General features: G+C 37.8%; 1 protein-coding gene across 7 annotated transcripts in view; it reads right to left on the reverse strand.

The window, feature by feature from the left end:
- Nucleotides 1-27,478, reverse strand: part of LOC121314919 (oxidation resistance protein 1-like) — a 143,841-nt gene that overhangs the window by 49,278 nt on the left and 67,085 nt on the right. For 6 of the 7 annotated variants that reach the window (XM_041248669.1, XM_041248666.1, XM_041248671.1 and 3 more), the window contains one exon: nt 4,372-4,454. In XM_041248669.1, the coding sequence (XP_041104603.1) occupies nt 4,372-4,454 (83 nt within the window). Of the gene's footprint in view, nt 1-4,371; nt 4,455-10,543; nt 10,827-27,478 lie in introns of those variants that run through there. The other variant, XM_041248668.1, reaches the window with a different exon arrangement.

Genomic DNA, 27,478 nt, shown 5'->3' on the forward strand with positions numbered 1-27,478 from the left:
ATATATATATATATATATATATATATATATATATATATATATATATATATATATAGATATATAGATAGATAGATAGATGTTAGCTTTTTGTTGCGTCTGAAATCGAAATAATAAGAAAAAAAGCTTTTTTTGTTTAGACTTTTTTTATTATTCTTGTAAAAAGAAAAAAACACAGAATCCTCTGGGGTGTGAAACCTAATTTATATATCATATATAAAACTGAATATATATTGAATAAAAAAAAAAAATGATATTCCTCATACGAGACATGAGATTGCCTGGACAAATTCAGCGCTTACTTGATTTTTAAACACTACTGAAGAGAGAAATCTCTTTTTGAGACTAAAGCAGTTATGTGCCATCCTGTGCATACTAGCTTGTAAACTGCAGCTGTTAAGACAGTACCCACCCTGTCAGGAAGGCTGCTTGATTATACAAAATGGTTACTTAAACAGGCTGTAATTTATCTGAGATATCCGGATTCTTGCAAAAACATTAAACCAACATGCCAGCTTCTGTTCTGTTCTTTTATTTATTTATTTATTTATTTTTACTTCCACAAATGTTAGATTTATTTTCACTGAATTATTTAGCTGAGACAAAATAACTATTAGTTTGCATCATTGTTTTCTTGAGAGATTGTTCTATTTAAATACCGAATAAGTCGAGCCTTAATGCCAGCCCTGTATTATTATGCACATCTGCAGATATCAGCTTGATAGTTACACATACTAGGAAATTTACTGAAATTGAATGTAAAAAAAAAAAAAACAATGAAATTAAGAAATGTAAGTAAACAAATTAAACCTGTGCACATGAAAGTGTTAGCATTCTGCCTAAAAGTTGTTTTAGCCTGTAAGTTTTTTAAAAATGCAGAAACACATAAAATACTAAACAATTATGTACCCATTTGTTTACCTGTATATTTGCTTCTTCAACAAGAAAGTAAACAAAATAATGTTTTTGGCTGTGCAACACTTTCTCATTATTGGTACACTCAGCACATACTACAGTTAAAAGTAACCAATATTCAGTCTCAGCATAAGGCTGGGAACATGACATACGTTCTTGTGAATTAAAAATGTGACCTTTTGAAAGGAAGTATGACAATAAAATATTTGCTTCAATTTCAAAAGGTTAAACGCATATCTTGAATAATGCATTGACATAACTACACTGAAGGTTAGTTAGACAGGGTATAAAGCTAGTGAGACTAGGATATAAACAAGAGAAGATGTTAATGGCACATCCCCAGCCAATAGGAACACACAGTGGCAGATCTAAACACTGTCTTGGCTTCGATTGCGATACAGCAAGGCTCTTTATGTATTGAGGTTCTGATCAACAATCCTATTTTTATGATTTAAAATTACTGCAGTACAGTATCTGCCACAGTTTTTTGTAGATCCACTGAATAGACTTCAAGGTGTCAGTGTACTGTATATAAAATAGTAAGATACTGTCACCTTCTGTAGGTCAATATGTGGAATCATTTCAAGAAACGGCAAACGTCCATGCCACCGTCAGCATCGCATTTTGATACCATCAAGAACTTGGGTTTAGGAAAGTCCTCATTTTCTTCACAACTGGAGGAGAGATTCTTAAATATAGCTGAGTATGGATGGGTAAACTGGCATCTCTTGCTGGGAATAATAAGGGTAAATTCAATTTTGTATTGGTTTTTTGCTTGTAGCTCAGGTCAGGAAATGGGTAGACCTTGCTCAAAGGAGGAAGCTTGATCTTTTTTCCGAGCAGTTACTTCACCAATACGATTAATTTAATTAATAACAGTGCTATGACAGTAGTCTTATTATTCTCAAAAAAAAAAAAAAATCCACTTGAACCTGAACTTATTTATTATGACTGGGTTTAAAACAAACTTCTAAGTGTTGCATCAGTGGGTGGGGGCTATACTAATCACACATCATAAGAATGTACCATCACTTAAATGTGCATTAAATTAAAAAGGGTGTTTACAAAGACTTTGTAAGATTTTAGAATAATAACAGAAACGTTCTAATTTTACTTCCCTAATAATTCGGGGCTATTGGGTTTACAGCAGATAGTATTTATTTATTTAATTTCCTGATGATGATTAAATGTAATTTGTTGTTAAATGTGTCCATTAAGATTCCCTCATAGCACACAGATTTGTTACTGTACTGTATTAAAGTTGTATTTTATATTTTTTTAAGCTATGTCATATTAATTGGTGCTTTGTTTTATGGTTACCCCTCCTTACTCAGCAATGTGACCATCTGAATAGATTCACTGTAACATGCACTTAAATTAAATGTCTCTGCTTAAAGATGTATGATTCTTAACTCCAAATCTATTCATTTTCAAAGAAAGGCTATATCTCAGTCACATGTGCGTGATTTCAATTAAAACACCAACTTGCAAGGGAAAGATTATGTAAACCAGTGACATCTTGCAGAATAGGATATTTTCAGCAGCTGGTAACAGTTACGAAAGTGCAGAGTTTGCGAATGCAACACTGTTTCCAAAAAAACAGTTATTTTTCTTTAATAACTGTAATAAGTGAGCACCAAAATAGTGAGTTTTTTTGTATTCTAGAAATGTTTTTTAAACGTAAATTTGGCTCTTGCTTGTTCAGTTAACTACAACGCAGGCCTAGCAAGTAACCTCTGTAATGTTAATAATAAATCATAACGTGTCTTTGGACACTCTGTTGAGGCTACTGAGAAGCCACAACAACGTGGCGTTTACTTTCCACACTATTTTTCTGTGAATAAACTAAATAATGTTTAACTTAAACTGCTGTACGGCATCCTTTGCTTTGTAATTTAGAGGGATAAAGCAAGGCCTACACAACATAATCTTACTCCTGGAATATTTTTCTACTTTAAATAATATAATTACATAATATTGTTTATTACCTTTTGCAAATGAACGAACATACAAACAAATATCTACATCTTGAACAAATATCTGAACATGAAAATTCCATGTTCGTCCCAGCATTAACTAATATAATTATGATTAAAGAAGCACCACATCTTTTGTATGAAAATACTTTCCTGAAAATGTACTTTTGACAGTCATGGGTAAGCACTGATATTTTGCCCATCCCTGAACTAAGGTAACCTAAAGTTATCTAAGACTAGTGGTAATCAAGGTCTATGACACCATCTCCATGTGATCTTTTTCTTACCTTCCTGTAACAGCACTTTGAGGGGATATGCATGCTTTTAGACAGAAATCTTTCAAATGTTTCTTGGCATAACTGTTGTAGTTCATCCTCTGACTTGCCTTGTTCTGACAGCAAACATATTAACCCTGTATTCTGTGACAATGTAAGTTTTAATGGATGGGGGAGTTTTGAGCATGTTTACAATAGCATTGACACATATTATAATCTCTGTGACTGACCAGTTGTCATGTTTTCTATAAACATTCTTACCTTCAACTTTTTGGTCCGCTGATGAAAACAACATTGTTGACAATCCCTGGAGGCAATTTTTTTATGACACATTTGTTGGAAAGACATTTAGCAAAACCTGCTTAATGGGGAGTATCTGTTTAACTTAGAAAATACAGTTTTGATGCACTTTACATGTGCTCGCCGTATTTATACTATATAATTTCATTTCAATAGAATACCAGAGAACCAGATGCCACAGCACATTATTAAATCAAGCTGAATCACTTTGCTATCCAAATTATATGTGTGGACACTTTATGTCAACACAAAACACAATGTTCCCTGCTTGTAACACATGTCCGAAAAAGAAGCTTCACATTAAACTCCCATCGTCATCAGGAAGTGTGACAAAAACCTGTCTGCAGCTGGAAATGAGGGTCATTTCAAGAATATATCACAGATGGAGACAGGCTCCATTTTCAGTTAATGCTTGGTAATTGGAGCTTCTCTCCACAGACAGCAATCAATAGAAATGATAACACTGTTAGAAGGTCATTTGGCAAACACTGTACATGAATGCACTTCAATAACACCCATACGTAAAAACTAAAATAACATAACGGCCAACTACATTGTAGCATTTCTTTCTGGACTTTAAGTTGTGTTTTCATATAATACTGAAATTTTGACTCAACATATATTAATATATAACTAAAATCTAAATCATTTATTATTTTTTTTTTTTTTAGAAACAACGCTCTGCAAGGCAATTTAAATTAGCAGCCAGAAAAAAAGTCTGAAAAGCTCCTGTAATTTATCAACTGAAAACATTAAATCAAATAGCAATTTAAAAGCAGTATTATGTTTATGGAACTGATCTGTAGCAATGTAAGAAACCAAAGTGATGCTACAGTACAAAGAACAAGAAGCACATCCACCGAGAAGTGCTACCCACTGTTGCTCCGACCAAAACAGATTTTACTTACAGAATATTCAATGGTCCCTTTAGGTTTCTGGAAAGACATCCGACGCCCATCTTTCTTCTCTGGAGTCTTCTTCTGGCCAGTATCTGAAAACAAACGAGGCAAGGTGCGTATTACATTCATGTTGCCCTCTACCCAGCTTGTCACAGGCTGCTGAATCCAGCCCTGTGGGCAGACAGCTCCTCCGTCACCTAAAAACAGTTTGCACTGCAAGAGACTCTACCCCTCTGCTTCTCTAACACACCCAGCCAACTGATAGGCAGATTCCTCTCTTCACCAAGCTGTTTCCAGGCTTCAGTTTCCAGACTGACAAAGACCTCCTTGACCTCTGTGAGGCAGTAAACAACAGAGTCACCTACTAGCATCCTGCAGGGCCATTAAGATGGGATAGGCTGAATAGTCGACATATCATATCAACCAAGGTTACCCCATTACAAAAGCTTACAGGTTTCATTTTGTTTTGCTATAGTATTGCACAGAACTACCCTTCCAATACAGTGCAGGTGCCAGAAACAATTGCTATTGTACAGCAAGTTAGAAAAAGCAATGCAGATTTATTTTTAAATAAAAAAAAAAAAAAAAAAAAATCGTGTTGTCTTTAAACCATCAGTAGCAATGCACTGCCCATGTGAACATGTATGTCTGCCTTTGAATAGCACATTTAAAGCAGAAGAGAACACTGTGCTTGTTGCCGTTATGCTGTGCTGAAATAAAGTCAAGTTTGCATCCTGTTTGATTTCTTACAACTTGTCATCCAAAATTGAGACGCGTTGCACTTGCGTTTGTGTGCTGTATTGCCACTGACTCAAACACTATTCTGCATTGTTTTAAACTTTATTTATGAAACTCAATTTAAATATATAAACGGAACGTACTGGACACCGAGAAAGCAGGCTTAAGTCTACATTATTTGAAAGACAGTCAGAGGGCGTGTACAAGAACATATATTTTCTTTCAACATGCACAAAAAGGTAAATTAATAGTAATATTTACATATTTTCCAGCCTATTGATTTAGAACAGAGATTGAACACAGTTTGAAAAATGCAGTACCAATTGAGGTCCTTTACTATCGACCCCATATTAGACAAGGAGGTTAAAGGAAATTGCGGATGCATTTTCACACTAGGGTATGTATGCAATAAGGCCCAGCAGGGTGTCCATATCTAACATATGACGCCTCAGGGAGTTGTGTGACACGAGACAAAGTCTGCAAGATATAAATAGCTGTGATATGCATGCAAGTCCCTCCAACACCCAAGAAGTCTGTATATTTGACATATACGGACACCCCGAAGGGCCTTATTGCATTTATAATTCAGTTTAAATTGTGGCATTTTAGGGCAAATTTTTTTTATTTTTTTATTTTTTTAAATATCCTTAGGCCAATAAAGTAGTCCCAACTATAACTTTGAACTTCACACCAATACCCCTTTCACACAGTCGAGTTAAGACAACCCAGCACTGATGCGGCATTTTTGTCTGTTTTAACTACCTATAGCGTGAGGTGGTTCAGACACGGCACTGGACCGTCTTAACTCCTGTGTGAAATGTGTGTTTTTAAAGAACAAGATTACCGTGATGGTTTAAAAAAAACAGATCCACTGTCTGATAGATACAGTCAACCTCAATTAACTCCACTGGTGGATAACTCAACATTAACGCTTAATTAAGGGGACCAAGACTGTCAAACTTTCAGCATATAAAATCTATGCATCCTCCTTCTTATTTTTTCTATTCAACACTACAGTTTACTCGTAACTTGACACTTATTACCAGTACCAAAGAGGTAAAAACTATTAAAGACTAGTGGATAACTCGACACTTTTGTTCCACATAACTGAACTCTGACTTGAAACTGATAGTTCATTCACTCCTTCGCAACTGCCAAGTGCAGCTGGTTATAGTATCAGTGCACTGCACTGCATAATGAGTCAGAAATGAAAACGTAGTTCTCATTCAGTTGGCTTTAAAGCTCAGGTTATTCGGGATAAAAAGCTTGTCAGCAAAACTTTCAAAGCGCATATTTTTGCATGCGGAACAATCGATAATGTTCAATTTCTGTGTGAAACTAAGTTGTTTATTATTGTTTTTGTTCACAGAGTTAATTCTGTATAACTGTTAACTGTTGCTATTTAAGTCATCAGATTAGACAGTACAAGCCAATATCTAAAAGTATAGTCAACAGTTTCTGAAGTTTGTAGCTGGATTGTTTTCGTTAAAATAACGCTGTAGTTATTTTATTAATTCTTATTTCAGTGGAACTATACGAGTTGTACTGAGTGTAGTGTCCTGAAATGTACTGATGCCCCTTTAAGTATTACAAAGTAACCGGTAGTCGCACAAAGGAAGTAAGGTTAAGAATTGGAAGGATCGTTAGACAGACAGTGTGTGGATAGACATGGCAAGAACAGCAGCAGCAGAGCATTAGTGCAGCAGGATAGTAATAAACATCATTAATGTGAACTAATAAACCATGCAATAAAGTTCATGTGAATTGAGACCCACCTGTGCATCTGAATCTCCATTACATGTTTACTAAAGAGTAAGGACATTACAATGAGTTTGTACAGCACTGTACTGCAATTGATTCATTCACTACAGTTCTTTCAACCGTTTTCATAAGGACATTTAAGTAAAAATAAACTTGTAAAAACTGTAAACGTGCGAGTTCTTTTATTTATGAATGTTAATGCCATGGCTCATGTGCACCCATGGTTAACTGTACACCTTGGATAAGCCGACACTAACTGGCATCCCGAGGGGTGTCTAGTTAACCGAGACTGACTATTTATTTGTTGATACACTGTGGACTTATTGATTTTGCTGAAACAGCATGAAAAATAAAAACGCACACAATACACCAAACAAAGATGTTTGATACTGGGAAGAACAACCATGACATGTTCTCAATCTTCAAGTAGCTGGTTATTAGCAAAAGGTATGCGAAACAAAACAATTTGTGCACTTCTAGAAACATAGTTTTGTTTGTAGCGCTTCAATAAGGTAAGTTAAATGTGTGAATTCAGAAGAATATGTATTCATACAGGTAAGATGCTGACGCTCCACTAAAGTGATGTATGTCAAACAATAACATGGTCCTGTGTCAGAGCAACAGGGGGCTCTCTACATATCATGCCCTTGTATCGAGTGGGTCAATACAGAACAGATCAAGAAGCTGTCATTATTATCCTTGTGCAACACACTGCTTCTGTAAAAGCACCTGTCCCTTTAATGTTTAAAATATTGAAAACAGTGACCTGGTCTGCATATCAGTAAAGGCCTTTAATAATTACCAGCCTTTCTGAGGATTACCCAAAAAAGAAACCTGCAATAGCTAATCTGTAAGATAACAGAAGACCTTTAATGTAAAAACTTTAATATATTTGCTGTTACAGTGTCTAAGAAAAGAGCACAAATGCAGTGGCTATAATAAAAACTGTGACACTGAGATTTTAACACCATGTTGAATTAATAAGTTAAATAGGTCATCCGTAGTAAAATATAAAAGTACCAGTGTATGCAAAAAACAAAACCCAACTACGCAATTCAACATTAATTTCTGTCCCATTACAGATAACATCCTCAGGTTTCAAAGATCTAGAAGTAAAATAGATCAAAAATAAAAACAAAAGAATATACTTCAACACAGTTAGTATTGGCTTAAAATTAAAAATAAACTCAAATACACACACTCTCTATTGCTGACGCTATCGCTAACTTGGAGTGAGAATTTTACATTATACTAAACATACATTCAATACATAAACCTATAAGGAACTGCTTCGGACCACTTCAAAGCAACAGACAAGCACAGACAAGCCCTGTACTTGCCGCATCGCACTTTGCTCCACCACATGTTCACGCACACGCACACCGCTTGCCTGCACTGCTGCTTTTAGATCTCAGCTGCCACCATAAATCGGGAAGTTATGTAGTCAGGCAAATTCAAGTAGATGTAGATCTTTTTAAACACAATCCATTGTTTTACACCACAGAGTAAAACATAAAACTACAAGCAATTTAATACAGTAATGCACAGATACTGAAAAAATGAGTTCTTGAAATATACTAAAGGTGTAACCCTGTTTTAATTTAAAACACTTGTGATGCCATTTCCCCGATACAGACTGTATTACAATCTGCTGCTTGCTTGCATGCATATCACAGCTATCTTGCATCTTATGACCTTAGACAGGTAGGCTCTGCTGGAAATGGTTCCCCAAAGAGCCCGCTGTGACAAATTAGCCTAAATAAATTAGTTCTGTGGTTGACAAATACAAACGCAAAGCAGCAATGCAGTCTTCCATTATACACAGCCTTTCATCACATTAACAAAAGAAATACACAGGAATATTTTGCAAGCAAATAACTAACACACACACACACACACACACAGATTTGGTGAACCAAACAAATTAGGGCCATCAGTTTTAGGTCAGACAAAAGTAATAGCTTTTCCCTTGCTATTTTCATTCTGAGTAGTTCTGGGTTGTCTTGCTCTAATATTAAAATAAGCTGTATCATCATTTTCCTCTCAATCTGCCAATTATAGTACCTAACTGAGCTTGGCTGTGCATACTTCCTCCTTCCATTCAAATCATGTGACAATGGCACTGGTTATTTTGGTACAGTAGGTACACTGACAAACACCAGTGTCTAAGGAAACAGTCAGGAGATTATATATATATATATTAAATGTTCAGTAGCAATACACACTATTAACATGCTCTTGTTTTCTCCTGCTGTAGAGTTAAGCCCTACTGTACCATTTTCCCACTTTAATCTACTTCTGTTATTTCTGGTGTTTTATGCCATATTCTACTGTATGAGTTTTCTTGCTGCTAGATTTACAACCATTTTAGCCATCAATGTTACAGCAAACTAATGATCTGACACACTTCTACCTTGTGCATTTTTTAACACTTTCCCAAAGGGTCTTTGGCCCTTCACCACTTCATAATGCAACTAAATAAGTAAATAAATAAATAAAATCCTCATGGACCTACTGATAATTTTGAAATAGGGAACCAACTACATTTTCATCTCTGCTGGATTGAGTAGCGTCGTCAGTGTGCTTACTACTTCCCCCATACCTGAGTTACTAATTGATGAGCTTATCAGGTACACTGGCTGTAAAATCAATTTCTCAGATAAATACACTGTCTAAATACAATTTTATTTCAGTACTGGTGTTCCTCCATCTGCCTATTGTAACCGTTTCTCATCTGAAAATATTCACGTACACATTTGTTACGGTTTTTATGGATTGATTTATGTATGTATTTACTGTCATCAGGTCTGCAATGTTGGCTGGTAGGGTTGAATGGAAATGTACAAGCCAGTAAAGTAATACTTAAAGGTGGAGGAAGAAGACCCACTACTAGGCCTACAGCACTTCCATACCTGACTTGAATCCAATACTTTATAAAATATCTCTGAACTCTGCAAAAGCTTGACACATTGATTTTAAATATATCTCACCGTGCTAACTCACAAACACTTGGATGTATATTTAATATACAGGATTGTACAGAAACGAGCACAACTATTGCATTTAAAATAAATAACATAATGGCGGTAATAAACAGCACTTGCATGGTTTATGCACACACCTAAAAGCCGATATATTGCTGAATGTATCTAAAAATTAAAGTGTTTGATTTGGGCGTCTGAAAAATTATTTTGAGAAAATGATCACATGTAAAGTTTGATTCCAATGTATTACATCTGCCAAACACGCAGTTATTTTATTGTATCTCTTCCCAAAATATAAAATAATACATGCTTCAAAATGCGACAAGTGCTCTTTGCAAGAAATTACTTGATACCCTTCTGGAAGTCCTGATCTAGCTGGAACAGAGACAGTGTTTACCGAGGAACGCTTGATCCGGTGGTAATCAGATATTACAAATGGATGAGCCCAGTAGAAAAGTACTGTATGTAGTAAATGCTGATTTATGAATACGGTGTACATCTGTTTTATAATACCGAGTACTTTTCTTTTATTTTGCAATCTGCGAGACCACTTTGCAAACTAACCTGACACCGTTTGCAAAACAAACCGAGCTAAGAATAAACAAATGCTTATAAAAAGGTCAAGTGTTATGCTAAGGCATGTATTATCAAAAAGCGTTTTATCAATCGATTATCCATAAAAAGGCACATGTCCAAACCTGTTAACTGCTGTACAGTCGTATTCTCATCAGCAGTTTCAACATTTTCATCTTTCGTTATGGAACCTTTAGACACAGTTTCTCGAGTTCCAGGATAGCTTCTGTTGAAAACAATCTCTCTCAAAGTTCGGGAACTTTTACCCGTAAATGACAACAAATAATCCATTTTAATATGGTTGACACCTGCCTTTCTACAGGGAAACAAATTACAATTCTTAACAAATGCTTCTACACTAGTTACTCTCCACGTTTCAAACAAAATACAAATGAAGCAAACTTCAGCTACTATAACACCAGAAGTTCAAACAGGAACTGAGAAGCATCAACAACTGCGGGAAACTTATTTTAAACAGGCAATGACACTCCAGCTGCTGTTTCCCAAATGCACGGTACAGTATTTGTATTTAACACGTGCTATGTGTTAAAACAGAAATTAGAAGTTTATCTGTGACGCCTCTTAAAAGGGCAATGGCTGGAATAAAATAAGTAGTTCCCTGTCAGTAGTTCCGTCACGTTTCTTTTCACTTATTTAGATAGACAATTGGTTACATGATTAAAATAACAGTTGCCATGCCGTCTGGTTTTTTTTTTTTTTTTTTTGAAATTTTGCATTTTTCAAATGTATTCGATTAGATTTTTCATAATGTTGGATTTAGACGTGACGCCTTTCCAAAAATGCTAATTTTTTATCTTCAGTTTGAAAAGAGAAGCAGGTAAATGTGGCATAATACTTAACACCACAGTTATGGTGATGCACTAATGAGGACCAACAGCAATACATTGTAAAACTTTTTGTGAGCTTTTAAATACCAATATTGGTCATGTTTTTTATTTTTTTTTATTTTATTTTATTAACTGGTTAAATAAACTTTTAAACTATAACACTGTAATAGGCTAATGCTTAGCAAATTATACGAGGTTTTATTTTAGTAAATAATTTGTTATTCATTACAAACAGGTTAATGTATCTGTCCCAGGGTAGTATACTGGGGATACATTAGTTATGGGGCAGTGAAATTAATAAAGGGTATTGTGGGCTAGCACCAGTAAAGCAGTGGACAAATGTACAGTATAATTATTTATCCGAGCCTTATGTTAAGTCTGATTGGCCCATATCCAGTGTTACTTCAGGTATAAATGGCAGGACAAAACAAAAGGTTCATACCTGGATATATCCGATCAATGCTGTGTCAATCAAAACGTGATACTGCATCAAATGCCATACTGCATATTTGTGTTTATGTATTGATTTAGAGTTACCTGCCATTTCAAGCCCTGTGGATATCACATATTTTAATGGGATATATACAAACGGTTATACATGTATTCACTATTGCAATATAAAATGTTGTTGTGTCCTTGTATTTTCTTTTACTTAAGATGGTATCGAGATAGGGTTCTGAACAAGAGTTTTGTATGACCTTCCAAAAGCCAAAGGCAAGTCTGAGAATAGTTGCAGAGAAAGAGCTAGACTGTAGCTGTTTGGACTTTGTATTCCAATGTTTGTCAGCAGGAGAGAGAGAGAGAGAGAGAGAGAGAGAGAGAGAGAGAGAGAGAGAGAGAGAGAGAGAGAGAGAGAGAGAGAGAGAGAGAGAGAGAGATTATTTAGAGAATGTACTGAGTTTCAGGGGTCCCTGTAAATAGTTGCATCACTTGCAAGGCCACAATGTCTAAAGCTGGTGCAAAGCAGAACTGTTTTGCTAACCTACGTGATAAAGCTTTGAAGCAAATGGAATGATATAACCTGAACAACAGGGGCTATTTTGTGAAACAAATAAGCTGTTATGAAAGATGTAAACATCAAGTGCTGTTTGTTTACAGTCTGTAAAGTTTAAATTGTTCGTCACATGCAGAGACAGGAATTTACTGTATGCCTGTACGCAAAAACAAAACAGAGGCCACTGGTTTCCTTGATAAAAACATAGCTGCCAGTACCTTGTTACCATTAAATGACGTCACGGCTATGTGTAATCCAACTTTGACCCCTCACTGAATTTGCTATATTTTTCAAAATGACAAGAAAAAAAAACAAAAACAAAAAAAAAATAAGGGTAGACTGCAGGGTAGACTTGTCAGGTCAAAACTCTACCGAGGCCATATGGAAAAAAAAAAATCAAAACCTAATGAAAGAAAAAAAAAGTTAAAATGCCATGTGAAGCTATCTACATTATTATTATTATTATTATTATTATTATTATTATTATTATTATTATTATTATTTATTAATTTGCAGACACGCTTATCCAGGGCAACTTACAATTTTTACATAATATCAAAGTATAAAATATCACATTACAGAATATCATAATACAGATAAGCGCAGATATGAAAGTACAATAAGATCAAATCCAAGAGCAAAATAAAGAATACAGTAAATTATAAGAGTGAGTTTGACTAAGAGCAGTTAAAACATAAATACTTTCTTAAATGAGTAAAGTCCAGTAAGAACACATAGACAGTATGTAAGAACAGTAAGAGCAATTACAAAAAACGTGAGTACGATTACCTGTAAGAGTAAAATCAAATACAACATACAACAAGTAGTTATAGTTAGGAACAGTAGTTGAATATATGGGGCAGCTCAGTGCAAGTACAAGCTGATGCAAATATTGGTACAACTGGGTGTCACATAGTCCAGTATGGTTGAGAGCTGTGATGTTTACAGATGCTGTATGAACAGTTGTGTCTTGCAGTAGTATTAAGCAGTACACGTTTAATAAGCAAGGTTAAAGCAAAAGCATAAACACTTTTTTTTCTTTACCTTGCAGACCCTTATCAAAGTGAAAAAAGAAACTACAGATCTAAAGCTATTTAACTAAGAGCACCTGATTACAGTAAAGTGTATTCATGTTCCAATAATAGGGACCCTTATCTCTTTTACGTGTGGCTGACCACATGTAAATTTCACATAAAATGTTCTTGGAGTGAAAAATGTAAATGACATTGCATAACACCATCAGATTATTTTTAATATACAAAACCTACATTTTCATAGATTAACAAAGGTTTGTGAAAGGACCATTATTAAAAGATACGCAGCATAACATGAATGTAACGACAGTATGTGAGAAATGGCTTTGCAATAGTTTATTTATTTATTTATTTATTTTTTAAACTTGGTCTCTTATGAAGTCACATTTTATATTTCTGAGCAATGGACCAAGCTTCAGGAAGAAATCTACTAGTTTGGGTGCGTAAAATGCAACATTACCTTGAAATCACAAGTACTTCTAATAAATACAGTACATACTTTAATGCTAACTTATGGGGTATGTATTAACTACAGCCTTACAGCCTCAAATATAACAGCATAAACAAAATACTTTAAAAAAAGGGTTGACAGGCTCCCAATGTATATGTTCTGTATAATGTACATATTTAGTATTTCAGCAAATGGCTATTATAGAAGCAGAGGTACTGTGAAGTACTGAAGGCCCTTACGTGGCTAAAGGAATGTCAATAATCTCTATGGTACCTATTTTGTGGACCTCAGGCAAACCCACATTCTAGCATATGCAGTCTGCTGCACACCAGTCAGACCATTTGAAAATTAGGGCAGTTCACACGTTAATATATACAAGAATTTCGATTCCTACTTCCAAAAAGCTTGTTTCTTCCTACCTGTCCTACTTTTAGAATGATGCTAGGCTATTTATTTTTGCCTCGTGGTCCCCCATAACACCAAATACATTTATATAAATGTGAAACAAAAAATTAAGAGACCACTGCAAATTTTTCTTAAATCAGCATCTCTACATGTATGGCAGCCATTCCATTCCAGTGTCTGCTGAATTCCAACACAGGCACACCTCATTTAATTAATGAGGTACTGATTAGGGGATCACCTGAACCAAATCTTATTTAACGAGGAGAAGTATAAAAACCACTCCTGTGGTCATCACTATCCTCTTGCAATAGGACCAGCTGGATGGCAAAACAGTGCTAGTAGTACCTCAAAAGTAATTGGAATCAGAAAGTAACTATTGACCATGCCCAAAGAGTTGAAAAGGAAAGTTCTGAGTGAGGAAAAGAAGGGTTCAATTCTGGCTTCACTGGCAGAGGGATACAATGAGCATCGGGTTGCTTCCATCCTTAAAATTTCAAAGACGGCGGTTCATAAGAACAAGGTCAAGCAGCACACATTGGGGACAACAAAGCTACAGTCCACCAGAGGGCGAAAACGACTCTCCACTGACCAGGATGACCGCCAACTCATTAGAATGTCACTCAGCAACCGTAGGATGACATCAAGTGACCTACAAAAAGAATGGCAAACGGCAGCTGGGGTGAAGTGCACGGCAAGGACGGTTCGAAACAGGCTCCTAGGGGCAGGGCTGAAGTCGTGCAAAGCTAGAAACAATCAGAAGCAAAGAAGAGCCAGGCTGAGGTTTGCAAAAGACCATAAGGATTGGACCGTAGAGGACTGGAGTAAGGTCATCTTCTCTGATGAGTCCAATTTTCAGCTTTACCCAACACCTGGTCGTCTAATGGTTAGACGGAGACCTGGAGAGGCCTACAAGCCACAGTGTCTCGCACCTACTGTGAAATGTGGTGGAGGATCGGTGATGATCTGGAGGTGCTTCAGCAAGGCTGGAATCGGGCAGATTTGTCTTTGTGAACGCATGAATCAAGCCAAGTACAAGGTTGTCCTGGAAGGAAACTTGCTTCCTTCTGCTCTGACAATGTTCCCCAACTCTGAGGATTGGTTTTTCCAGCAGGACAATGCTCCGCCATACAGCCAGGTCAATCAAGGTGTGGCTGGAGGACCACCAGATCAAGACCCTGTCATGGCCAGCCCAATCTCCAGACCTGAACCCCACTGAAAACCTCTGGAATGTGATCAAGAGGAAGATGGATGGTCACAAGCCATCAAACAAACCCGAGCTGCTTGAAATTTTGCGCCAGGAGTGGCATAAAGTCACCCAACATCAATGTGAAAGACTGGTGGACAGCATGCCAAGACGCATGAAAGCTGTGATTGAAAATCAGGGTTATTCCACCAAATATTGATTTCTGAACTCTTCCCAAGTTAAAACATTAGTATTGTGTTGTTTAAAAATGAACATGAACTTATTTTCTTTGCATTATTCAAGGTCTGACAACACTGCAGCTTTTTTGTTATTTAGACCAGTTGTCATTTTCTGCAAATAAATGCTCTAAATGACAATATTTTTATTCGGAATTTGGGAGGAATGTTGTCAGTAGTTTATAGAATGAAATTAAAATGTTCATTTTACCCAAACACATACATAATTATTATTATTTTATTTATTTTTATTTTTTTAATTTGTATAACACACTGTGACAGAGATCGAATGACTCTTGGTGTTACATCTCCTTCCCGACCTGTGAGGGCACTGTGTAAAGGGAACAGAATACCCTGGATTGGATGGCCCGACAATTCATTCCCAGGGTTCGACTGAAGTCGGCCCTCTAGAAAAGGGCGGAGCCATGGCATACTAAATCATTGACCCGGAAGGTTAACGGTGTGGCATCCACAGATTGGAGGAGCGGTTGTACTCGTTAACCAAGGGGTCATGGTTGACAGTATATAAAGGGGACGTAGTGATGTGATCTGTTCCTTGTGAAAGTTATGCTAAGAACCGAAAGGACCCGTACTGTGATTATTACCGTGACTGTTTAAGATGCACTGTTTGTTTGTTCATTAGACTAGATGACTAACACGATCCAGAGCTGCCCCCCACAGCTAGCACTAAACCAGGACAACCCTACACATTGTATCACGAATAAATTGTACTTCACAGCGAGCACTACAGCACTCACTTTGGACTGATGATGGTGTTTGTGTCTTGTGTGTGTATGTACTGGACTGTTGTCTATTATATACGGGACTGCAACCAATAATTATCCACTGTGCAACACACATCACTGTGTATTCCAACCCTCTTACTGTTTACTGTTTTGGTTATCAGACCGTTTGGATTACGACTTTGTCTATTTACTTCCTCACTTCTCTCACGCACACCACATAACTCCCTAGTTCAGCTCGCCTTGTTTATTACCTTCCTTGATTCTCCCACACACTCCACACAGCTCCTAGTTCAGCTAGCCTTGTCTATTCCCTTCCTCATTTCTCCTACGTAGCTCCTAGTTCAGCTTGCCTTGTCTATTCCCTACCTCGTTTCTCCCACGCTACACTCTCTTGTACTCACCTATCACTGTCTTCTGCTCGCTCCTACCTCCAGACTATTATTTCTTTTGCACAATGAAGCACTTTCATGCACTTTTATTTTTACAAAACAAAATAAACACAACAAAACAAAAGCCTAGCTCAACCATAGAGCCTAATTGCACTTGAAACAATCCCTAACTATCAGACTGGATGGCTAAGCCGTTTACCAGCAACAAACACTTTAACAAGTACTTTACACAATACCTTTGTTTGTTTGTTTGTTTGTTTGTTTGTTTGTTTGTTTTAAACAGCACTTCTCTTCATAAACTAGCTCCCTGGTGATCTCTGCTCTAATGGAGCTGGAAGCTCTCTTTTATAGTATAAAAATGTACATTATAAATATCATATGGGAGATATTGAAATTGGAGAAGGAATCTATGAAAAAGACCTAGGAGTTTTTGTTGACTCAGAAATGTCTTCATCTAGGCAATGTGGGGAAGCTATAAAAAAGACTAACAAGATACTCGGATACATTGTGAAAAGTGTTGAATTTAAATCAAGGGAAGTAATGTTAAAACTGTACAATGCACTTGTAAGACCTCATCTTGAATATTGTGTGCAGTTCTGGTCACCTCGCTATAAAAAAGATATTGCTGCTCTAGAAAGAGTGCAAAGAAGAGCGACCAGAATTATTCCGGGCTTAAAAGGCATGTCATATGCAGACAGGCTAAAAGAATTGAATCTGTTCAGTCTTGAACAAAGAAGACTACGTGGCGACCTAATTCAAGCATTCAAAATTCTAAAAGGTATTGACAGTGTCGACCCAAAGGACTTTTTCAGCCTGAAAAAAGAAACAAGGACCAGGGGTCACAAATGGAGTTTAGAAAAAGGGGCATTCAGAACAGAAAATAGGAGACACTTTTTTACACAGAGAATTGTGAGGGTCTGGAATCAACTCCCCAGTAATGTTGTTGAAGCTGACACCCTGGGATCCTTCAAGAAGCTGCTTGATGAGATTTTGGGATCAATAAGCTACTAACAACCAAACGAGCAAGATGGGCCGAATGGCCTCCTCTCGTTTGTAAACTTTCTTATGTTCTTATGTTCTTATGTATGTGGCTGTTCCCAACTGACACCAATTATCTAATTTGGGAACAGCCACATTTTCACATGTTTTTGGCAGGGACAGGAATTAACCTCATCCCTGCCAACCACCACCAAAACACAAACACCACACAGACTTTATTTACATGCAGAGCTCTTGTTCATATAAGGAAATCAGTCAATTGAAATAAATTCATTAGGCCCTAATTTATGGATTTCACATGACTGGCAATACAGATATGTTGGTCACAGATACCCTAAAAAAAAGGTAGGGGCGTGGATCAGAAAACCAGTCACTATCTGGTGTGACCACCATTTGCCTCATGCAGCGCGACACATCTCCTTCGCATAGAGTTGATCAGGCTGTTGATTGTGCCTGTGGAATGTTGTCCCACTCCTCTTCAATGGCTGTGCAAAGTTGCTGGATATTGGCGGGAACTGGAACACACTGTCGTACACATCAATCCAGAGAATCCCAAATATGCTCAATGGGTGACATGTCTGGTGAGTATGCAGGCCACGGAAGAACTGGGACATTTTCAGCTTCCAGGAATTGTGTACAGATCCTTGCGACATGGGGCTGTGCATTATCATGCTGAAACATGAGGTGATGGCGGCAGATGAATGGCACGACAGTGGGCCTCACGATCTCATCACGGTATCTCTATGCATTCAAACTGCCATCGATAAAATGCAATTGTGTTCATTGTCTGTAGCTTATGCCTGCCTATACCATAACCCCACCGCCACCTTGGGGCACTCACAACACTGACATCTGCAAACCACTCACCCACATGACGCCATACATGCTGTCTGCCATCTGCCCGGTACAGTTGAAACCGGGATTCATCTATGAAGAGCACAGTGGCCAGTGGCCAGTGGCCATTGAAGGTGAGCATTTGCCCACTGAAGTCGATTACGATGCCGAACTGCAGTCAGGTCAAGATCCTGGTGAGGATGACGAGCACGCAGATGAGCTTCCCTGAGACTGTTTCTGACAGTTTGTGCATTAATTCTTCGGTTGTGCAAACCCACAGTTTCATTAGCTGTCCGAGTGGCTGGTCTCAGACGATCCAGCAGGTGAAGAAGCCGGATGTGGAGGTCCTGGGCTGGCCTGGTTGTCTGCGGTTGTGAGGCCGTTCGGACGTACTGCCAAATTCTCTAAAACAAAGTTGGAGGCGGCTTATGGTAGAGAAATGAACATTCAATTCTCTGGCAATAGCTCTGGTGGACATTCCTGCAGTCGGCATGCCAATTGCATACTCCCTGAAAACTTGAGACATCTGCGGCACTGTGTTGTGTGACAAAATTGCACATTTTAGAGTGGCCTTGTATTGTCCCCAGCACAAGGTGCACCTGTGTAATGATGATGCTGTTTAATCAGCTTCTTGATATGCCACACCTGTCAGGTGGATGGATTATCTTGGCAAAGGAGAAATGCTCACTAACAGGGATGTAAATAAATTTGTGCACAAAATTTGAAAGAAATAAGCTTTTGTGCGTATTTCTGGGATCTTTTATTTCAGCTCATGAAACATGGGACCAACACTTTACATGTTGCATTTATATTTTTGTTCAGTGTATATTCTTTATTTTGCTCATATTTTAAGTTGATCTTATACTTTACAACTGCTCTTATCCGTAATATGATATTCTATACAGTGATATTCAACAATGTGATATTTTGTAATGTGATACTTTTGACACCTGTAAGTTGCCCTGGATAAGTGTGTCTGCTAATAAATAAATAAATAAATAAATAAATAAATAATCCATCCGTCCATCCAGGTAATAGTAACCGCTTTAATCCTTTTACAGGGTACGGTGAATGCCCAGTGCCACTCGGTCCGGGAGCGTAATAATATAATAATAATAATAATAATAATAATAATAATAATAATAATAATAATAATGCAATTCTTTTGTTATCACAATCAAACCAAGTAGCGGTTTAAATGTGATGGATCTGTTTCCAATTTGTACGGTTTAGAAAGAAAATAAGTTCTTAGTGGACAAAATAGTGTGGAGGAATAAACAACCATCCTTTATTAATAATACAAAATATATGAATACATTATAAGAAAAATTGTTTTATGCCACACACACCTGTACACAGTTGTCCAGAGATGGTAACTCAGTGGTGACAATTGTACCATGGTGATGCAATGGATTACTGGTGTGTACTGGTTAAAAAAAAAACTCACTGCACTTGAAAATTCTACTGATATTCTAATTAGGCATTGTGAGGCCACTGCAATCTATGGAAGTTCAGATTTTTAGAACCCATGACTGATGTGAGGGAGGGCATTTCACTCTCATCAACATTAAACAATAAATGCCAGAAATTTCCCTGGAATGAATCGTCAGACCGTCCAGCCCGGGGCACGCTGTTCCTTTTCCACAACAGGTCGAAAGGAAGGTTTATAACCAAAGTTCATTTTTTCTCTTTCACAATCTCCCAAGTAAGAAAAATATTTGGATTGATTGTATTTTCATATTGAAACAGTGAGTGTATTTACATGCACCAATGTTTAGATACATTTTTAGACCAGGGGGTCCCAAACATTTTTACCTGAGGCCCACCTGTTCAGCTGCATTAGGCACAGCGGCCACTATTAGCACTGATTGGGAAAATGTCAGATTATATGTTTAAACCTGTAACATTATAAATAACCCTAATCTAAACTGTCCTTTATTCATTTGAATAAATCTTGTGAAAGATGGAAATCACGTTGAATATGCACAGAGTGAAAAAACTTTTTGAAACATTTTAATTTTAGTAAATAAAATAAATTGCCAAATCTAAACAGACATTTTTATCAAACCTTTTTTATTCACAAAAAAAGACAAATGCGCACAATGCCGAAGGAAACGACAGCCGTGCATAAGTTACTTTTTTCGCCACTCCTCTGTTCAACCAAATACAACTTGCAAAATCACATTCAGTTGGCTTGCAACACCCCCCCCCCCAAAAAAAAATCGCTGAGAGCACCAAAACAAAATTTCTCAAAATAAATCCATCTGCAGTGAAATTTGAAGCAGTCAAAAACATTTTTGTGTGTGTTTTTTTTTAATTATTATTACTTTCCAACAAAACATATTCTAGCATTATTTTAAGTCGACTGTGAGCGAGCCAGTAATCAATAAAATAGCAGTATATCCAAACATTTTATTAAATCAATTACTGGTACGTAACAAGATTTATCAGTTTGATTAATAACTTGATTTAGTTAATATTGAAACATACATCAAAGTAATCAATATTTAAAATGTTAATAACTAATTAGTCACAAAAACATATTCACCATAGGCATCAACTGAATTGTTAAATGAATGTTATCAAGTACAAAAGTTAGTATGAAAACATTTCTACAAAAGAAAAAAAAAAACATTCCAGCACCTCAAAACTGAGCCCACGGTACAAATCCATTCAAACTCCTGAATCTGCCTTTTTTGTTCTTTATACTTTGTAAAACATATTCTTTGGTAGCGGATTCGAAATATTGTAATTTTATTAATAGTGAACACACTGTTTATATCTGCCAGCAGAGTGATCACATGACCTTAACACTGCCCTACTGTCAGAGCACTCGCTCTACATCCCACCTACAGGTAAGCAATCTGTTAGCTCAGATTTGTGAATTTCTGCTTTGATTTACAGTCCGCCACTACTGCCTTGCTACACTTTATTTTTCTACAGTTACAGCTGCTGCCGACAGCTGCTTTTCGCTATTAATAGAAAAAAATACATAGCATGTCATAGGTCATTGCTCCCGTGGCCCACCCTTGGGCCGCAGACCACAGTTTGGGAACCCATGTTTTAGACCACACTGTTTATGTAGAAGTTCAGCAATGTATAAATGCAGACAACTTGTCACCTTCCCTATTTGTGAATTTTAACAACAGTTTATAAACATAGATGTGTTTTCCCTGCAATACAAAAACAGACTTGATCCTATGTACCAGTTCACTAGAAAGTGCTGGCTTCTAAAAATGCTGACTTCCTATCACAACTATTTTTTTTTTTCTACAAACGCTGTCTGAGAAAAATCTGGTGGAAGTTTACTCTGACACTGAGGTAATTGGAAGGTCATGTTTACCAAGGCATACAATAATACAATTAGCAGAGGATTTGAAAGACACATTCCTGCTAAAAGTCAAATCCATATAGTCACAGAGGTGCTACAGCAGACGAAAGCACTAACAAAGAAAAAAGGACAACATTGTAGTAACTCCACTAAGAACCACTCGGGACTATCACAAACACCATAACAAAATAAAGTAACAGTTAAAAAAAAAAAATCATTGATAAAATAAATTTCAAGAAACTTATTCTTTAAAGCTTTCATATGCAGAGTAGAACTTCTAGGACCATTGCTGTCCAATGGCGCTTTATTAAATATGGCAGAATAGTACATTTTGTTTAATTAAATTTTACTATCTTATTAGTTCATTCCTATGTTAGCAATTCCTACTCTTCAGCCTGTCACTCTTTTTAGATCTATAATCAAAACATGTCAAACTTTCAGCATTAACAATGTGGTAGTGTATTGTACATTCTTGGTGGAAAGTTACCAAGGGCCTATGATATCTACCTTGCAGCTGTCTATAAACTAATTAAATGATATTATTATAACCCTAGTTCCCTGAAATAGAAATGTAACCATTACCGTATGGGTATTTACCGCCTAAAGACCCGAAACCTGAATATTGTATTCCAAAGCTACTCAGCGAGCCTGTGACACATTTATGGCCCGCCCCAAAGGGCACAAAAGGACTGTGCTCACAGATATCAGCGTCATTTTTACTTCAAGCCTGCTGTAATCATGGATGCAGCGACCTTGAAGTTTAATAGTTACATTTCTATTTCAGGGAACCAGGGTTATGCTAATAACCTAACGTTCCCTTTCAAGTACAAAATGTAACCATTACCACATGGATGAGTGTATTAAAGCTGTCACAAGGGCAAGATTGCAAAATGCTACATGCCCTGTGCTTTACCATACCTTAGTAACAAGTAGCCACCCTTAACACTCTAGCTACATGGTTTGGAGGATCCATGACATTCAGTCTGTAGAACCTGTTAAAGGTATGGGGAGTAGCCCACACCGCAGCATTGCATCTGTCCTGGACAGATACACACTGGAATAAAGCCCACGAAGTTGTCATGCCCCTGGAGGAATGGGCAGTGAGTTTTTCATGGAGGGGGCAAGTTGGCCAGCTCATAGGCAGTCCTGACTGTGTTACTATCCATTTGGACAGCCGCTGCTTAGACAGGGCTTGACCATAGGACTTCGCCCCATAACAGACAAAAACCTGTTCAGACTGCCTCCAACTTTTTGTCCTGTCAACGTAGCACGCCAGGGCCCGAACTGGGCAGAGAGTATGGAGCTGGAAGGAAAGCCTCCAATTCCAGGTGGATGGAAAGCCTCCAGTTCCACAGACTGGTTGACATGGAATGCCGAGATAGTCTTCAGCAAAAAGGCAAGATTGGTATGGAGCGGGACCTTTGCCCTGGCCTTTGTAAAAATGAAGCAGGCTTTCACTATAGAGAATGCCTGCATCTCACTCACACGCTGTGAGGTGAGAGCAAGAAAAAAAGCTACTTTTAGATTCGATAATATATGCGTAATTAGTAAAACTATTACAGCATTAATGTAATATTGCATAAATTTTTGTAAAACACAATCATTTGTGAAAAATTATGCAGTCAGAAGTAACAAGTACTTATCTGAACCAGGCTCTACGATCAGGTCAGTCTTGAAAGGAAAAATGGCGCTATGTTGGCAGTCTTTTTGTGCCCACAGGAGCAGGCCATGACCTCGGGGCAGTTCTGGTCTTTAGGTGGTAAATACTCATATGGTAATGGTTACATTTCGTACTTGAAAGAGAACTGTGGAATATCATGACACATTCCTGTGTTCAGGTAACACTAAGTAAAAAAAAGGATTTTGTTAATTTTGTTTGTAAATCAGTGCAGACATGAATAACAGTAAACCAGACTTTGCACAGATCTTCATACCATGAGCCAGGTGTGGTGGTGTAATCCAGATGGGAGAAAGAATGTAGTTATAAAGCAACATATCAGAAGCCTTGCTGAGAAATTGCCTCTGTGCATATATAACATTTATGTATATATAATTACAATTATATAATAGAGAAAGGCAAAAGAAACAAAACATCAGAAATTGTCCCCTGGCAATCTTTAATTTGCAGTCCAAAATCCGCTAATATAAATGCAGGAAAACTGTTTATTCAAGCAGCAGCAATATAGCTAACCGTGAATTCAATGAAGCGTTCATCATGCAATAATTTCTTGTTTCATTGCATTTGTTTTGTTATCAGTTAATTACAACAATTGCATTGGAAATAGCTTCACAGTTCAGAAAAAATCAGAAAAAAACATGCTGGCAAGAGAACTGGATGGGAGTTGCTGAAACCCTCACGAGAAACCGTTTACTTTTTACTGTGTTGCAATGTATGTTAACCTACGCTAAGGTTTCTAAAAAATGTAATTCTTCCTGAAAGCCTTTTCAGTTTTTAGTTTGTGGTATGTTAACACAAAAAAACAGGTAAAGCCTGGATTACAGTGACAGAAAAAGTCTATGTAGAGGCAGCCACTTTCCAAGCAAGGTTACCAATTTCTACAGTGTACAGGTAGCTACAAACAACCTGTTGAATTCAGGTTTATTTGGACACTTTTTTGTTATGCCAGTGGATGTTGCTTTTATTAAAGATCTAGTTCAGCTAAACAGGTCTGCAAGGTGCCAGAATGGTCGGTTCTTTAATATTTAACCATGTTTTGTATCACAGTACTGGTTTGTAATCAGTGTGCACTTAACTTGCCAGAAGAATTCAGGAAGCTGGTTGGAATTACTTTGTTTGGGCCAGTGCAGTGCTATACCCATTGCTGATGGCTTTTCTGGCAGAACGTGTTGTGTGTATTCTTCTTATTATTATTTGTTTATTTAGCAGATGCCTTTATCCAAGGCAACTTACAGAGACTAGGGTGTGTGAACTATGCATTAGCTGCAGAGTCACTTACAACAACATCTCACCCAAAAGCACAAGGAGGTTAAGTGACTTGCTCAGGGTCACACAATGTGTCAGTGGTTGAGCTAGGATTTTAACCCCGGGGACCTCCTGGTTACAAGCCCTTTTATTTAACCACTTGACCACAAGGCCTAAAAAAATTAAAAACAACAGGCCACCATTTGTCACAACTAAACCCGTCCAGTTCTAGTAGCCGACTAATCTCAGAACTTTGTCAAGTTAGGTGTTTTGGGTTTAAGCTATTGTGTGGTCCTTTATTGTTACATGCAGCTTAGAAAGTCGTCACTCTCTCTCCACAGTCATTATTTATGTGACGTAGCACATACATACCATGCACATTCCACACGATATAGGATGCACGTGTCTAAAGCATGCACATCCTTTAAGGGGTGGGTAAATCGTCTTCTCATGCTAAAAAGCTGTAAAAAAAAAAAAAGCGTAAGTCGTACATTAAGTTTACGAGACTTCAGTAGTGCAAATCCTGTTTGTGACGTAAACTCGTGCAACTTTTTACTATAATTTGAGGCCATGCCAAACAATCCTTTATTGGCAAGCTTCTTTGACCAAATAGGGAAAAAAGCATACAGTACAAGGGATTTAAAGACCTGTTCATTCACTTTTTTTATACATTTTTTTATGTGACACCATTTATTCAGCGTTTCAGATTATTGGCATTTGACTCTCAAAAAGTGTTTTATAGTTTTATAAGCAAGGTTATTAAAAAACACTGACTCTACTACAAATTAAAAATAAAAAAAAACTTGCAATAAATGCATAAATAAATAAATAACAAATCCCTTCTTTATACTTCATTTTGTTATCTTCATCACTGACCATCAGAAAGCTGATTGCTTTAGCTTAGATTGTTCTGCACCCCTTAGCAATAAGATGCAATTCATTGAACACTAGCTTAAGTACCACCTATCATGATTACTGTGATAGAAATACAATGATTTCTGGTGTTAAATCTTCCTCCCGCCCTGTGAGGGCGCTAAAGAACGAAAGGAGAAGTATCTGGAAGGGCTGGCCTGACAGTTCGTTTCCGGGACCGGGAAGTGGGTCAGCCTGGAAAGAAGCGAGACTCTGTTGTAAGACCGTATTGACCTGAAAGGTAAACGAGGGGCAGCTGCAAGTAATAAGGCAGCTGCAACCGTTTACCTAGATGTCATGCGGGATTACACGTAGGAGCCAGGGTAACGCTGATCTTTTCCTTCGTTTGGGTTAACGCTTGTGTGGCAGGCTGGTGAGTGGATAGAGGCCCAGAGACAGTCTGCAGTTCAAAAAAGTAACAATTTTATTATAAATAAACGCAAAAATAAAGTGCACAAGGGAAAAATAACAGATACTCAAACACAAATAAAGCAAAAACAAAACTCACAAAAATAAAAAAGTTTCCAGGCTGGGCAATGCCTTCACTGGATTTATCAAAATTCAAAAATCACAAAACAACCACAAACACCAACCTGCTTCCTCAGCTCCCTCCTCCTAAATAAAAAGCAGAGGCCTCCTTTTATGTCAGGTGGCTGGGCGCTGACTGATCGTTAATTAAACTAATCATCTAATCAACCCCAGCCACCTGAACACAATGAACCAAGGCAGGTAGGGGAATTTAACCCCATCCCTGCCACAGCTTGGAGAGAGAAGGACTGAGAGAGGAGCTCTCAGAGTGAATTGTGTTCGTGTTTTGTATTGTTGTGTCTGATTGGCGTTGTTTTGGGAAAGGTGAAAACCCATGCGTTAGTGGACACAGGATGTGAGCAAACCTTGATTTGGACAGCTCTCTTGGGCGGTGTGTCGTGGTGGCCACAAGGTCAGGTGGCCATCTTCTGTATCCATGGATACACGGAGGCATACCCCACACTAAAAGTATATTTATCAGTAGGACCGATAAAACGTCACCTCGTAGTCGGGGTGGCGGAAAGTTTGCAGCGCCCAGTTATTCTGGGCCGAGACTGGCCAAACTTTAAACAATTAATGCAAATAATGGCAGTCTCAGCCACACACGTAAACGTGGCAGAAAAAAAAAGGGGAACGAATTGGTGATGTGTTCCCTTTTCATACTGAAATGTTTTCCCCTCTTTTCCATCCTAGAAAAACAAATAAGGAGAGACGGACCGCAAAATAGGAGGGAAAACGTCTTTGAGACAAGGCTGGGGTCTGGTGGGAGAGTGCTGTAATGGTAACAAACGCCAGTCAAAGGGAGTGGGAACGCAGTGTGACCGAGAGAGCGAGGTTACTGGGCCGACTAGGGCAGAGGCTATTCCAGCCCCTCTCAATGTACCGGACCTGTGGTACTCAAGTGAGAACATAGTGTGGGGCCAACATAACAACCCGTCACTGGTGCACGCTTGGGGGCAGGTCTGGTCCATTGAAGGTAAGGATGTTGATGGCGCTGGGGCGCTAGTATATCCACATTTCAGTATTAAGGGGCAATTACTGTATAGGGTAAACCTAGCCGCGGGCACAGGACAGCCTGTAACACAATTGATGGTTCCCCCGTCTTGTCAGACTGAGGTCATGAGGCTGGCGCATGACATCCCTTTTGTGGGGCAACTGGGAGCCGAGAAGATGAGGGAATGGATATTGGCTCAATTCTATTGCTTCGGTCTTCATACGGATGTGTCGAGATATGTAGCCACATGCCC

This window comes from Polyodon spathula, chromosome 4, assembly GCF_017654505.1.
Source record: "Polyodon spathula isolate WHYD16114869_AA chromosome 4, ASM1765450v1, whole genome shotgun sequence".
NCBI lineage: Eukaryota > Metazoa > Chordata > Actinopteri > Acipenseriformes > Polyodontidae > Polyodon > Polyodon spathula.